This window comes from Molothrus ater, chromosome 7 (assembly GCF_012460135.2).
Source record: "Molothrus ater isolate BHLD 08-10-18 breed brown headed cowbird chromosome 7, BPBGC_Mater_1.1, whole genome shotgun sequence".
In the NCBI taxonomy this organism is placed as follows: Eukaryota; Metazoa; Chordata; class Aves; order Passeriformes; family Icteridae; genus Molothrus; species Molothrus ater.
In genome coordinates, this window is record NC_050484.2 from 32,397,611 (window position 1) to 32,412,288 (window position 14,678).

The 14,678-nt window shown below is 41.5% G+C and overlaps 1 protein-coding gene across 3 annotated transcripts in view; it reads left to right on the forward strand.

Moving 5' to 3' along the window:
• Positions 1-14,678, forward strand: part of THSD7B (thrombospondin type 1 domain containing 7B) — a 299,024-nt gene that overhangs the window by 262,029 nt on the left and 22,317 nt on the right. For all 3 annotated transcript variants that reach the window (XM_054515442.1, XM_036386831.2, XM_054515443.1), the window contains exons 17-19: positions 3,811-3,944; positions 4,620-4,773; positions 13,868-14,009. In XM_054515442.1, coding sequence (XP_054371417.1) covers positions 3,811-3,944; positions 4,620-4,773; positions 13,868-14,009 — 430 coding nt within the window. The remainder of the gene's footprint in view (positions 1-3,810; positions 3,945-4,619; positions 4,774-13,867; positions 14,010-14,678) is intronic.

Consider the following 14,678-nt stretch of genomic DNA (forward strand, 5'->3'; position numbering starts at 1 on the left):
ATCCCATCCCAACCCCTGTTCAGGGTCAGGACAGGGGTGTTCCCATGGACTCAGGAGGTGAGAAGTGAACTTAGGGTCTTCTGTTTTGTGGGACCCACAGAAACAACAATGCTTTTGAGTCAAAACTCTTTAAAAATGAAAAATCAAGAGCATGTCTGTTTGACCCTCTTAAGTAGCACAGCTCCTAGCAAAAACAGAAATGGAAGGCTTCAAGGTTTGCTGTAGGTTTTTTCCATATTAAAAAAAAATAAATAAAAAGGAGGAATTGGAGGTGATTGAAAACAAATTATGGCAAGCCAGGAGAGAAAATGGGAGGAAAACATTCTCCTGTGGAGGAAAGAACCACATGCCACATCACTGTGGTTTTTAAATTCAAAGATGGAGTTACAAATTGTATTCACAGCTTCCTGAACTCATTCCCACTGAGTTCCACCTGTGGAAATTTTGCATCTCCTTGAGACTCCCACTTAGGAGCTTAATGGCATCCACAGGTGCCTGTTGTAACTTGTTCTGAAGAAATCTGTCCCTCCTGGTGATGCAGGTGGTTATTTACATCTCCCCTGTGTCCCAGAGGTGCCGCCAGAGATGGCATTGCTCAGCATTGACACAGGGCAGAGCGGAGAGCTTGTTCACAGCAACAGTGTGCTGTGGTGTCAGCACAATAACTTAGGAAAACAGGTTATTTGTGACAGCTATAATTCAGGTTTTCGGTGCTGAGTGGAAGCTGGGGATCCTGACCGAAGAGGAAATACTGCACAGGTCAGCAGCAGATCACTGGGGATCTGAGGTACCCCAGGGACAAGCAGCCAGTGCTGTGTCCCCTCCCTCCTCCAGCACAAAGTGGGATGTCTGTCTGTCTGTTGGAGGAGGAAGAGAGCTGATGGCACTTCACACGTAATCGAACGTGTTTGATACAATCAGACAGCAGGCTAGAAGTGCTCTATTAATGGCTTTGTTATTGTGATCCTCCCTGCTCTTTAAAGAGCACATTTGAGGTATCACTTCACATTATGTGTATTTGTGTCAGTGCCTATGGGATTTCTGTTTTGGCTCACAGGATCCTCAGATTGATTTTAGTTCATGTGGCATCCCATGCCTGCCCAACTCCGTCTGCTTTTCCTACACAGTTACCATAGCACGTACATGCCACAGGAGGTATTGACCACTAAAACCCATTTATGGTAAATGCCTGATGTTAAGCCTTTGCTGCTGTCCACAGGTGGGTTTTGCTGGTTAGGAGGGGTCTGAGGTTTAACAGATGTTAAGGGGAGCAATCAGAGGTCACTGAGACCACGAGATGGGATTCCCAAGCTCTTGGCCTCACCCTGGCTTCAGGTAGCAGGGTGAGTGCTGAGAACCTGCAGGTTCACGGTGGTATCCTCTAAGCTTGAGGAAGGGTTATTTAATAAAGCAAGGAAAAGAATCTTAAATCCCCAAAGCTGCTGTTTGTGCTGGACTGCCCTGGCTGCCCCGCTGTGCCTGTGGAGGCTGGGAGGGAGGGAGGCAGCACCTCCTGCCTGCTCCCAAATTCAGCCTCCTCTCCAGAAGTGTAAAAGCAGGAACAAGCCACCCAGCTCTTAATAGAACCTACTTATTAAGTTTTACCATTCTTGACACTGCCCTGTGAGGCACCTTCTCACTGGTCTGGCCCCTGGCAGCCAGTTTTGTCCAAGCTTTGCTCTTTGCTCATTTTCCCTCTGTAATGAGGAAAAAAACTGATCATGCCTTAAGCACCTGTTTCCCTCACTAATCGTCTCCTGTGGATGACAGGGTGTTTTATCAGACAACATGGGCAGGCTGTAGTTTTTCCTTCCCCCTGTGGAGCAGGGAAACTAATAAATACTCCCTGACTCTACATCCATCTCCTGGATGGATGTCTGTGGGGAACACAAAGGCTTTGCAGTGCCTGAAGAGGGATTGCTGTTGTCCCTGGCACGTGCAGGGATGTGGCTGCAGGAGTCACTGGAGGTGACAGGCTGGTGGGGCAGGATGGTGGCTTCAGCTGAGCCCCGGCATCCATGGGCTCCCTGCTGGCTGGTGCTGAGCCCAGGCTTGGTGAGTGCTGCTTTTCTGTGTTCCCATGTACACCAGTTAATGATAACGAGCCTGGCTGCTCAGCTAATTAGCACTGCTTGTGGTGCTGCTTGCTCAGTGTGGGAAGCTCAGCTCTGAGTGCACTTTGTACAATGCACAGACACCTGTACACTCTGGAGCTGGGCCAGGTGCCAGTGCCTTGGTGCACAGTCCACATAGAACCAGAGAGTGGCTTCAGTTCAAATGGACCTTAAAGATCATCTCCTTTGCAGCTCCCCCATCACAGGCAGGGACACTTTCTGCTAGTTCAGGTTGCTCAAAGCCACATCCAGGTTTGTAATTTGTGCTTAATAATATGCCTAATAATATGTGCTTAACAATAATGTGCCCCTTTTGTTCCCTTTTGTTCCCTTCCTTTTCCCCTCCTCTGTGTGAAATGTGATTCTCTTACTGGTTAATATTGTCCTTGCCCTCACCCCTTCAAACTTTGATTTCCCTCTTTCCTGTGTTTTTACCTTTACATATTTTCCACTTTTCATCATCTGTTATTTTTCCTTCTCTGCTAAACCTATGCACAACCTACAGACAGACCCACAGTTAAAATTAGTTTTGGACATTTTCTGTTTTGAAGGAGTTTTCCTTTTCAAGTTGTCTTTCTTCCATTTGAAATGAAGGTGATTTTCTGATGGGCCACCAGTTTTGTTTTCAGACTGGTATCTCAATTTTCTTGTCTCCAAAAGGTTACAAAGAGGATTTCTTTTTTCTTGTGGCTGCAACATGTCTAGTCATAATCTGCTATTTTAAAATGAAGCTGTAAATTATTAAACATGTGTCTGAATCTTTTTGGGGGGTAGTTGGGAGGCAGGCTATTGATTTATAGTTATTCTACGGGTGAGAATGAAATGGCTTCAGAGCAGCAAGGCTGAGGAGGTTTTGGTATGTGGAAGAAGAAATTTTAGGTGTGTTGTTTTTTTCCAGGGTAGCACATTATGCTTCATGCAAAGCAACAGGGAATACTGTATCTTCAAATCAGCTTCTACAGACAAACCAGATTCAAAATAAATAACTTTTATTCATCACTGTAATAGAAATGTTGATGCATTCATTTATTTAAACCTAAAAATCTGCTGAAGTGCTATATCTCAGTGTGCTGCTTTTAACAACCTGAATATCTGGCACCTTTTATCAAGCTTTTGGCTGTATTTTTCTCCCTATGTAGATACCATAGTTCAGGTGAACACGCTGTCGTGTTTGATTAGGAGATATGTTAGAGGTAAGTCACTTGCAGGCAAAAAAGCGTTTACCATTTTTGTATATAAAAATGAAATTTGTAGGAGGCATGAAATTTCATTCTTTTATGGTAAATGGCTTATAAGAATGCATTAGAAGCAAAGGTAAATGAGTGCTGATTTTAAGTTTGTACCTGCTGAAACACAAAAGGATGTGGTACATACGATCTTGGTGAATGACATGTGATAGATTATCCTGAGAGCAGGCAGAGCAAATGAAATTGTAATGGAGTTCTTCTTCTGGCTGCAGGAAATAGCTGTTATTTATCCTGCTTCCGAAGATGCTGCATGCATACTGCTGTTCATTATATACTTAAAAATCCCTTGGCAAGTCAATAATGAATAAATGAACTTGAAGCCATTACAGCAGCCTTAGCACTGGGAGTGTAAGCCAGGATACTTTTCAGTGTGCTTTTTTGTGGGTGTGTTCTGCAGACACGCTAACCTGGACAGTTCAGCTGAAGAGTTTGGTTCTTTCTCCTGTCAGGTACACGAGGCAGTCCCATGCTACAGTGAGTGCAATCAGTATTCCTGGGAAGTAGGACCATGGTCTCCATGCAAAATCAGCAGTGAACAAAATTCCCTCCACTGTGGAGAAGGAATACAAACGAGGGAAGTCAGGTGCGTGAAGACAAAAGCTCAGGTATTCCAGATCAAAAAGAGCTGGTATGTTCTTGCATAAAGCTGCAATATCTGGCCATCTGACAGTGAGTGTGTTGCTGAGTCCAGTGTATTGCAAATGAAAAGAAACATGTGTTTATGTGCCATGGTTTATAGGAAAAGCATTTCAGAGATTCAACCTTGGTTTTTCAGAAACACGGCATGATATTTAAATTAGTATTCTTCAACCTAAATGCCATGTATACATAAAGCTCTCTGAGGTGCAAAGCCTCCATATTTTGATTTGCTAACATTTTCCCCAAGTAATAGCACTGCATGCACCAGAGTGGCATTCATTATTACTGAATATTCATTCCCCAGGCATGGGGAAATGCTGAGTTATTTCCAAATGTTCAGATGTTACTAGCAGGAGCACTAAGATTTGTTCTCGCTGGTTGTCACTTTCTGTTTGCTCCTTTGTCAGCCGATCAAAGTTAAAATCCCTCTGTATGAAGTAACAAAAGCATGTTGTGCACGTAGCTGATTTCCATTTGCATTAACATATTAGTTTTATTTTTTGACCAGCCATGCTGCTTGTAGCTGTTGTCATGTCTATGTCCTGTATGGAGTTGAGAAAACTTGCTGATACCCATTGTGCCTGTGATACTCTAATTAAAATGTGTGCTTTCTGTGTAGGTGTGTGAGCACGGCTGAGGACCACGGAGTGGAGACTGTGCCCAACGCTCTGTGCAGTCAGGCTGAGGTCCCAGAGGCAGTGCAGAAGTGTACCTTGTACTGTCCCAGTGAGTGTGCAGTGTCTGACTGGGGACAGTGGAGCCCGTGTCCACAGGTAGGCTGTCCTGCCCGTGTCCCTGGCAGTGTTCCTCACACAGCAGTCTTTGCTTCTCCTTCAACTATTTCATGGCCTAGTTATTTTCTAGGAAGTAAATTATTTTCTGAGGGATGTCAGGCTTAATGGATCCTGCCAGCATGGTTGAATCTGGAGATATTTATGTCTCTACAGAGACAGAGCTATAGAAAGTTGGTTAGTGAAACACATAGTTATTACTGTGACAGTTGATTCAACACATCCTTCCCCTTGGTGTGCTATGGGAGAGGGCCCACACAAGCAGAGTGGGTGAAGGGACAGTATTCCAGCTGCACTAAGAGCTGAATGCCTTAGGAAGTGTTTGCAGGGGAGACCTCTGCCAGTGGTGCATGACTGCCATAACAACCTGCTGGTAAAACCTGGGGGTGACACTCCTCTGGACAGGTCCTAGTCCTCAAGGAATGACAGCTCTCCCCTCCCAACACACACTATTTCTGTCCAGTGTTTCCTCCTCCTCAAACACTTGGGGGAAGATTTGAGGCAACAGCAGCAGAAGGGTATGACAGCAAGGTGCCTGAACAATTTGTCATGTCATGAAATACACAAAACTTTGTGAATTATGCAGGGAATTCAAGCCACTGCAAAGTGCTCTGTGTTTTCCTAAGTATGTAAGATGGAAAGAAGTTGCAAATTCTGTGTTATGAAAAGCCTCTGGCCTCAAACCATATGACTTCAGATCTATTGTTTCTCCCTGATCAGTGTTGAAATAGGTGCCAGGTTTAATCTCAGGGTTTTTTTTTAATAGACTTGCTTGATGTATTTAAGTGACAAACACATATTCATTGCCCCCATGTTAACAGGGCCATTACCAAAAGTTGAGTGGTTATTGGACAGGTATTTATACCAGTGCTGACACAGGTAATTTCCTTCCATAATATTTTGTGTAGCATATCAATATACTCGGTAAGAACATGTCAAATAAAATCTTGTGTTTCATTTCCTGCGTTCACCTCCTCCTGAGCAGCATGGCTTTGATGAAGTATAACACTCTTGCAACCCATACAAATGCTTGGATACCTTTCAGAGTCCCACTGTGGTTGGGCTGTTTCTTTGCCATTGACTTTTCCAGGCATGGATTTTCTTCATTTTCACACGCAGTGAACTGATGCAGATACCCCTGCAGCTCTTGGGGGTCTCTCAGGTGCCTTGGTGGCAGTCAGTTGGTTATGAAGGACTGCTTGAAGCTTTAAGCACCCTCATATCCTTAAGACACACAGGCTTTTTGCCTGAAGGCTCCTTTTTTTTGGCAATAGTGGAGCCTCCATAGCCCGCAGAAGCAGGAAAGGGAAGCCCAGAGCTCGTGGGCTGCACTCCATCAGGCACCTCATCTCTTGGCAGGCACAGGGCCCCATGCCACAGTCCCTGTGTCTCCTTGTACATCCCTTTGCCATGGTGGATGTTAATTCATAAATGTGAGGGCATCTGCATGCCAATGCAATTAACTGAACAATATGTTTTCACAAGCTGTTCTGCAATGCTTTGTTGTGAAACTGAGATGACTGTGTGCTGATGGAGCATGTGTTCCCATAGTTGTGTCCAGATACAAGAAAATAAACAGCTTGAAGTTTTATGGGCAAATAAAACCCTCCCTTTGATGAGTTTACTGCAGTGCTGTCTCCCTTTTACAGCTACTCTGGCTGTTTGTGGTGGGTTTTGAGAGAGAACCACACAGCACAGTCCCTCTCAGGCTGCACATGCTCCACATCTCCAAGGCGAGTGCTGGGCTTGCTGTCAGTGCAGAATGACTGTGCTGTGCCACTGGTGTGTCTTTGGTGGGTGTGGGGCAGGGATTGAGGGAATCGTGGTGGCTGGAGTGAGGCACTGCCAGCACCAGGGTGATTAATGAACCTTCCATCTCCTGAGCCACCAGGAAAGGTGATCAATTAGGACAACTATGAGTCGAGGGCCTCAAAAATTTCAAAAAATTTGGAAGATCACATCATATAATAATGAAAATTTGGAAGATCACATTGTATTGTAATGAAAAAACAAAACTGTTTATCCTGGCTGCTCTATTTCAAGCACATTTACATTTCATACCACAATAGTTGGCACTCTTTTAGTCATAGCACTCATGAGGCAGCTGCCAAAGACCTTTCCAGGAAGTCTTCCTGTAGCTCTGGTCATGTTTGGCTTGCTGGAGATAAAGAGGATTTATGAAACTTGACAAATTCTAGTTTATAAAAAATGAACGATCACAATTTCAGCCTCATCTTTGCCTGAGGAGCTTTTTGATTTGAGATATTTACCTAAGATTTTGGTCAGGTGAGAATTCTTTTCCAGTCACTTTGGTGTTCTGCTCATGTTTTACAGTGTTGATAATAAATTCATCCTGATAGCAGAATAACTAACTCTTATCAGCTGAATATAAAAAGGCCTTTTAGATTATCCGTTGTACCTTTGTCAATATGTCATTGTACTCTGGATACTTTCTAGGGTATTACTTGGTTTTATCTTGTAGCAATATTCTTCCCATGTGAGTTTTCCACTTTCAGGATGGTAAATGATCTTGAATCGTGTTTAAATCAATGAGTCGTAAAGGTGGCGACTGCTTTGTCAATGGAAAGTATTTTCTTCAATACTTTTTTCTGCTAAAAGATTGTATTTGTTCTACCTTTTTTGGCTGCATTTCCCTTTTGCTTTTAAACACTTTTGTGGTCTTTTATAATTTCAGATGCTCCCACAATTCTTTTATGTGTGTTTTTCAACTGAATTACGTATTTTGCATCTTGATTATGGTGCTATTTAACACTGCAACACAAAGGTAAATTTTAATGTTTCATCTAATGGTCAGAAATGAAGCTGTCAGAAATACAATGCCTCAAGGTTGCTTTGAGGTTTTGTCTCTCTACTGGATCCAAGAATTGCATAGTAACTGAATTAAATCTTCCCTATTATTCTCACTTTTTCTATTGAGAGATTAAAACCATTCAAAATGGTTTTCCCTGTGGTTGAAGACTATTTTTTTGGCTTATAATGTTTTGTTCTTTGTCACTAAGTAACATCCAAGTGACTTAAATATCAAGCTTTAAAGTAATTTAACATAACAGTTTGAAGCTTGCTAGTTAAAAACAACAACAAAAAAGCCAAAAATAACAAGGAAAAGAAAAACCAACAAAAACCCACAAGGAAATTAGGTTGACTTGCATTTTGCTTAAGAGATTTCATATTTGTTCCAGGGACAATAGCCTGTTCAGTCAGACATCATCACTTGATTGCTCAAAGACCCAGCTAAACAATCTGGGAACTGAAATCCTGTCATCTCTGTTACATATTCAGTGATGGAATAGCACACGCTTCCTGTGGCGTCTCGACTTTGTATTCATCTGACTTGGAAATGTAATTAATTGACTTCAATTGAATTCATCAAAGCATTCTTAAAAAGAGTTAATATGCGAGTGGTGCTACAAGTCCCTGAAATAATTACCTCAAATCTATTTCGTTAGCTCTCTGTCGGCGGATGGCTGTCGCAGCCCCCGGTGTGGATTGGAGTGGCCTCCTTGCTTGCCTCAGCTGTTGGCATTTCTAGCAGCTAATTCCAAGAGGTCTGAAATTAGTTAATTATAGGAGGTTGCGTGTGTGGTGAGTGAGAGCAGCTGTCTCCATTTCAGCGAGCGTTTTCCTCATGGATCGATGGCGATGTGCCGTGCTCGGGACTCGCGACAGTTGAGTTATTATTCCCTGGAATCCACGGGGGGAGTGGGACACCCACAACTGACCGGATTAAAAGTGTCACCAAGCGATACACAGAGCTCCCAGCTCTGCAGTGACTTTCCTTGTCGATGCAAGCTGGAGTTGTTACAGTTTGGAAATGCCAACTGGAAGGGAAATTGTGGGCTCCTGTAGGTGCCACGAGTCACTGTGTGGATTTACGAAAGTCTCCATCACAACTGGTGCCTGAACACAGAATAGGCAAGGTTGGAAGGGACCATTGGAAGTCATCTGGTCCTTTCTTTTCAAGCAGGATTCCCAGAACACATTCCTCAGAATTGTGTCCTCAAACAGCTTTTGGATATCTCCAGAGGAAACTCCTCAACCTCTCTGGGTTTGGCACGTAAGTTTGGCAGAGGAACTGCAGTGTGAAGGCTGAACTGAAGAGTGAGGCTTGCACAGAGCTGTTTTTCTAGCCCAAGAGATAATTTATTCAAATCAAGCATGAGGATTATGCTGGTCAAGGCTTTTTTGGAAGAACATGCCCTGCTCCTTTTGCGTACCTGTGACTTGGATGTTTTTGTATGTCTTTGTCAAAAAAAGTGGGTAACTGCTGCATTTTTTAGATTCATTGTTTTATTTTTATTAATCTTTGTTAACAATCACTTTTTTAAAGTGATTTAAGTAATGATTCTGTGTGGAGGCAGGCAAGGTTTCAGAACCTGGATGCATCTGAGAAAGAAAATTTATGCAAATGCATTTTCATTTCAAAAGACTGCTCGTGTTATTGTAAATGGCTTGTTAAATTGTTACAAAACATCCACACTGGCATGAACAACGTAATGGTTCATTGCTCTGTTAAAAATAGTCAAATACGGTTGCTGCCTTTGCATTTACCTTATTTTAAGGTTGTATGTTTGCTTATGAATAGCCAGTTAAGAATAATGCAGCCAGCTATTTATAGTGCAGGATACATTATACAAGCTGCTTGATAAATTAAACAGCTTAAAGGGCCCTGTAATGGGTTACAGCCTCTGTGCTGTACAATTATGATGCATATGAAAGCCTCGATCAATGAACAGCTCCTAAATTCCATCACAAAGAGGGTCTAATAGTATATATTAATGTGTGATATGTTAACAGCTCTTAGACTGGAACTTAGTTTCATAACCTTGCAGCTTTATTTTATTTTATACCCTTCTCTTCCAGAACAAACTTCCTGTGCTTTGTCAGTTCTGTGATTGTCTGAACAAAGGCTGGGTGCATCCTTTGTGTATGTTTTTGTCCCTCACTTTTTATGTTAGCTTTAAATAGTGACAAGTGGTCATAGTGAAAAAATAGCTTTGGCTAAAAGAAATATTTTAAAATGCAGTAGTCGATAGTGCCAGAAATTTCCCCATAGACCCAAGGTGGCTGTTATAATTTCTAAACAGTCCTTTGAGAAAAACCTTGATTTATTCCTGCCTTAACATTTTATGGACCTCTCATTGCTTCAGCATATTTTGTTTCTGTAGTGGTTTATATAATCTCACCTGTGGATCTGTGGCTCTAGCTCAACTTTTTCATACTATATGGAAAAGAATAATGGAAATGGTGAGGTTTAATACTATAAAGTAGGCTGGAACAGTACAGTTATACCCATAAAGAAACCTACTGTCTGTGTATGACATCCTACTGCTGTAGGCTATTGATGTGCCCCCTGAGGCGGCACCCCATTATTATTTTCATCAAAAAATTAATTCTGTTCCTGTTACCAGTTCCAAAGGATGCATATGGCAGAATTACCAACCCCATTGCTTACAGTCATCAACAAAGAATCTGAACAAGCAACATAGTCTGGAAAACTTATCAGCCAAACTGATTTGCACCTCATCTTGAAGGTACATAGAGGTCTCCAGGCCTCTGACCTTCCACCTCTGTGCACCACAGCTGCCTCCATTTCATAGGACTTGTTTCCTCTCCTATTATTTATGGCCAGTGGGCACCCATAATAATTGTCCTTCCTTGATCCATAGATCTTTATTCCTAGTCTGGGTGGTGTCAGAAGTGGGTTTCAGTTTCCCAGAATACGGAACATTTGCTCTTACACCCATTTCTATCCCATGGTTACATTCCAAATTCTCCCAGCTATGGGAGAGTTAAGGGATTTATGACCACAGGCATAAAGTAAGTATCATGAGCATAAAAGATGATCTCAGAAATACAAGTCAAACTCCCACTCCTGAACACATCTGTTGTTGGCACCTGCCTTTCCTTATGCTTCCACTGTGGAAATGTTGGCTGATGCTGAGCACAAACCAGTTGCAGTAGCCTTGCAGAAGAGTAATGGCTGACTTAATGTAAAAAATATTTTAAAAGCTTCATCTGTGATCAGTGAAAGCACTAGTTACTAATAGAGCAGTAGAAAGTAAAATAATGTCTCTGGAAGTGTAGCATCCACTCAGCAGGAAGAGAGCAGTTGTAAATGAAGATACTCAGTAAAACATTGCTGAATCACAGTGGGCTTTATTTATTTAAAACCCCAGAAAACCCCAAAACTGTAGATTCACACATGCTTGTGATTAGAAACTTGGATCCCTTGGGCAGACCCAGCCTTGATCCATGTACCTGAATGGTACCTTCACTGTTTTGTATGGAAGATTACTTGAGCAGTGAAATTAGTTTTGTCATTTTCTTCATTTGTGAGACTATTCAGAATCAGCCTGTTATCCTGCTTAAATCTTAATCCCATGGTAATGTCTTACTTTAGGTACTCAAGAAATAGTTCTTTCTTTTGCTGCCTTTTCTCTAAATAGATGGCTGCCATTTCTGTCCTGCCATTGATGGTGATTGGTTTTGCTCTCAGTATTTTCTAAGATCCACATTCAGGACTAGACATGCCCCTTGGCATTGCTTGTTAGTACCCTCAGCATCTCTCCACTGGCAACAATCCCTCTTCTTTACTTCACTGTTCACATCCCCTAATGACATTGAGTCTGCCAATCCATTCCCCAACCTTTGCTATGCCATAAATATTTGAATTTTTTTTCCAGCCTGGGTTTTTGGAGGGGTCCTGCAGAACTGTGCACCCAAGCCCATTGAGATTTCAGGGTAGCTGGATACTCAGCTCCCTCTTGCTCCTTTGAAAATTCCAGCTTTCATCTTTTCCTTTGCAAGTCATTCCCTCCTGCTGCTTACTCAGTTCCATATATAGTTGGCTCAGTTTTTGACATGGTTAACTTGAAAGAGCAAGGGCAGAAAATCAATTATAAAACTAAATTGACTTCTCAATTGACGTTAAGAGAAATTCAACAAATAATATTACAGGATATTAGTTACAGTTTGCCAACTTTGAATTTTTGCATGTTTCCCATGTCCTCAGCTTGATTAAATGAATGCTTTTCCTACAGAGATTCCTTATTATTCAAAACTAGTAAAAGTGGGGGGCTTATTGCATCAGCTTTGGCTTCTGAGCCCCATGGCTCATCAGCACAGTGAGAATTCTGGCTTCAGAGCATCAGTAAACCAGTTGTTTGTTTGGATTCTGGCAAACACCAGATAGATTTTGACCTGTTAGACTGGTCTGCTGCCTACCAGGAGGATATCTGAGAGGGAAAAGGGTCCTGCCAGCCAGGAAAGCTCTGGGGCTCTGTGACAGCACTGGGCTGCAACAATGTCCTATAATGGAGCACAACGGGGGCTGTGCTAGACAGGGGGAAAATACTATTTTATTAAAAGAATTTGCTTATCTACAAATGAGCCATATTTTCTGTCTGCAGGTTCTTATTTTAAAGGGAGCAAAAGCTGGTTTTTCTGAGCTGGCACAGACAGCTTCTGTCACAGCATCCATTGATTTTTTTTTTTTTCCCTTGGTAACATAATTCAGAGAAACATTAATTAGGAGTAGCTGCTGAGATACATGCTTTGATTTTTTTTCCTTAGTCATTTTGCTTTATTGGCAAATCATTTAAGTTATTAGTGTTAGTTGTGAGAATGAACAATCAGATTAGTTGTGAAAAAGGCAGTAAACTATTGGTAAACACTTAGCATAGGTTAAATTTTCAGATAATTAGAAACAATTGGGTATTTTAGCTGACCAAGGGTATTCAAATAAGATTACCATTTAAAATGATTTGACAAGGTGTGTGTCAGCAATAAAAATGTAATGGATTTTCCTTCATGTAGTGTAAACATAAGGAAATAGGCCCTGACAATGTATTTTAAGACCAGACCAGACTTTTTTTCCCATTTGTTCTGATATTTATTCTTTTCAGTTTTGCTGTCATCTGTGCAGCTAATCCAGTTTACAGCAGCCTGAGATCCAGATTTATGCTGCAAGGCCATTACATTTCCCTTTAATATTCACAATACAGGAATTATCCACACTTCCACCCGTGCAGTGTTCAGTGTTTGCAGGCTGTTTGTTGCATGGTAATAAGCCCATGGTTTTAAACTGTTAGTTATTTTTTGTAATTATAGTACTTCATAGAAAAATCATGTTTTAAATCCCCAAGCATTTATGAAAATGTGGTTCTACGTGCATTGTTTTGAGCTTTTTTTGTTTTGTTTTCTTTGCTGTTCCTGAGCAATCCTAATGAGAAACTGTTAGGAATTAAATGGGTCATCTTGTTCAATAAATGGTGGTGAATACTTTTAATAAGGGATTTATTTCCATTAGGTTTGCTGTAACCACCTCCACTCACCTATTCCTGTTACGGGATTGTGGGAAAATAGCTCTGTGCTGCAGTGCTGTGAGAGTGAGGATCGTGGGCTGCTAAAAACAAACAGTTTTCATGCCCGTGATGCACAAATAGAAATGAAAACCTGCCTCAGTTGGTTCATATTCCTGTGAAAATGTAAACAAGCAAATCCCGGTTTATAGGCAGCTGAACATCAGTATTTGGTATCACATACTCTGAAAAGTCACCTCATCTTGTCAGCATCATAACTGATATGCAATTACAAATGTCCTTCTTTGAAATGAGTGCTTTGCTGTAACATCAGATACTACTTAAAAATGCATTAATTGTGACAAAATTCCTGTCCTGTTATTCAGTACTGTAGCATTTTGCTGGAAGTCTTGGAAGGAGGTGCAAAGCAGGGCACAGCAAAGTGGTGCAATCTTTGTCCCAGTGTCCCCAAGGATCCTTATCAAAAAACATGAAAAATATAGTGTAGCAGGGCTAAAATAGCCAAATCTGGGTGGATAAAGGATGAGTTTGGATTCTTAACTTCGAACCACATTTCTTTTCTTTCACGTGCTTTTAAGTATTGTTAGAACAGCAGTGGGATTGCATCCTACCTCCATGTGGCCATGGATGTGCGTGAACAGCCCTGGTCTGTGGTGTCTGTGTGGTTTTTTGAGGTCAGTGATGTCTGTGTGATTTACTGGGGTCTCTGTACTGTCCATCCCTTCTCTGTCCAGGTGTGTGACCCCAATATTATGCAAACCCGAACCCGACAAGTGCTGAGGTCTCCTGTCAGTTCAAAGCCCTGCCCGGAAGTTTCGCAAATGAAGCCATGCATTCTTAATCAAAATTGCTTCCAATACCAGTACAACCTAACAGGTAGGTACAAATTTTCAATATACCCTTAGTATGTGTTTTTAGTTATGTTTGCTTGTGGTGTTGGTTAAAGCCTTGACATGATTGGTTTCAATAAAGTTAATTACACGCCTGCATTTTTACACATTAGTGGACAAATGCACAATTTCTGTATTTAAGTTGTTGTTGGAAGTACATTGGAAATAAAGCATGCTGAATGGGATTTTCTATGGGTTATCAACATAATTAATTACAAAATTCCAATTAAAAGAGTGTCATCTGTGTGGTTCTGGTGAAGCCAAAAATACCAACAGAAATCTGCTTTGAAGGCAGTATGAGTTATATGGGTGGGCATAGGATAGATATTCAGAGCAAAATGCATTATTTAGGACCTTAGAAGCAATTGGTTCTGTTGCAAACAAATGAACAAAACAAAACCGAAAAATTCCTTTTGTTTTGACCAGCTGAAATAAATGAGAAAGGCATACAGAGGAGAGATCTAAGAGGAGTTTGGGAGCTGGTGGGAAGGGAGAACAAAGCAAGATAAAATATATGAATATAAACTCAGCCTTTTTGTAATAAAAGCCCTAGAAACAGAGGCAGCAGGATGATGCCTTTTTTATCATCACATTTCAGAAATGCAGAACATTTATGTGTTCATGTTTATCAGGGGTGGAAGACACAAAGTAATAG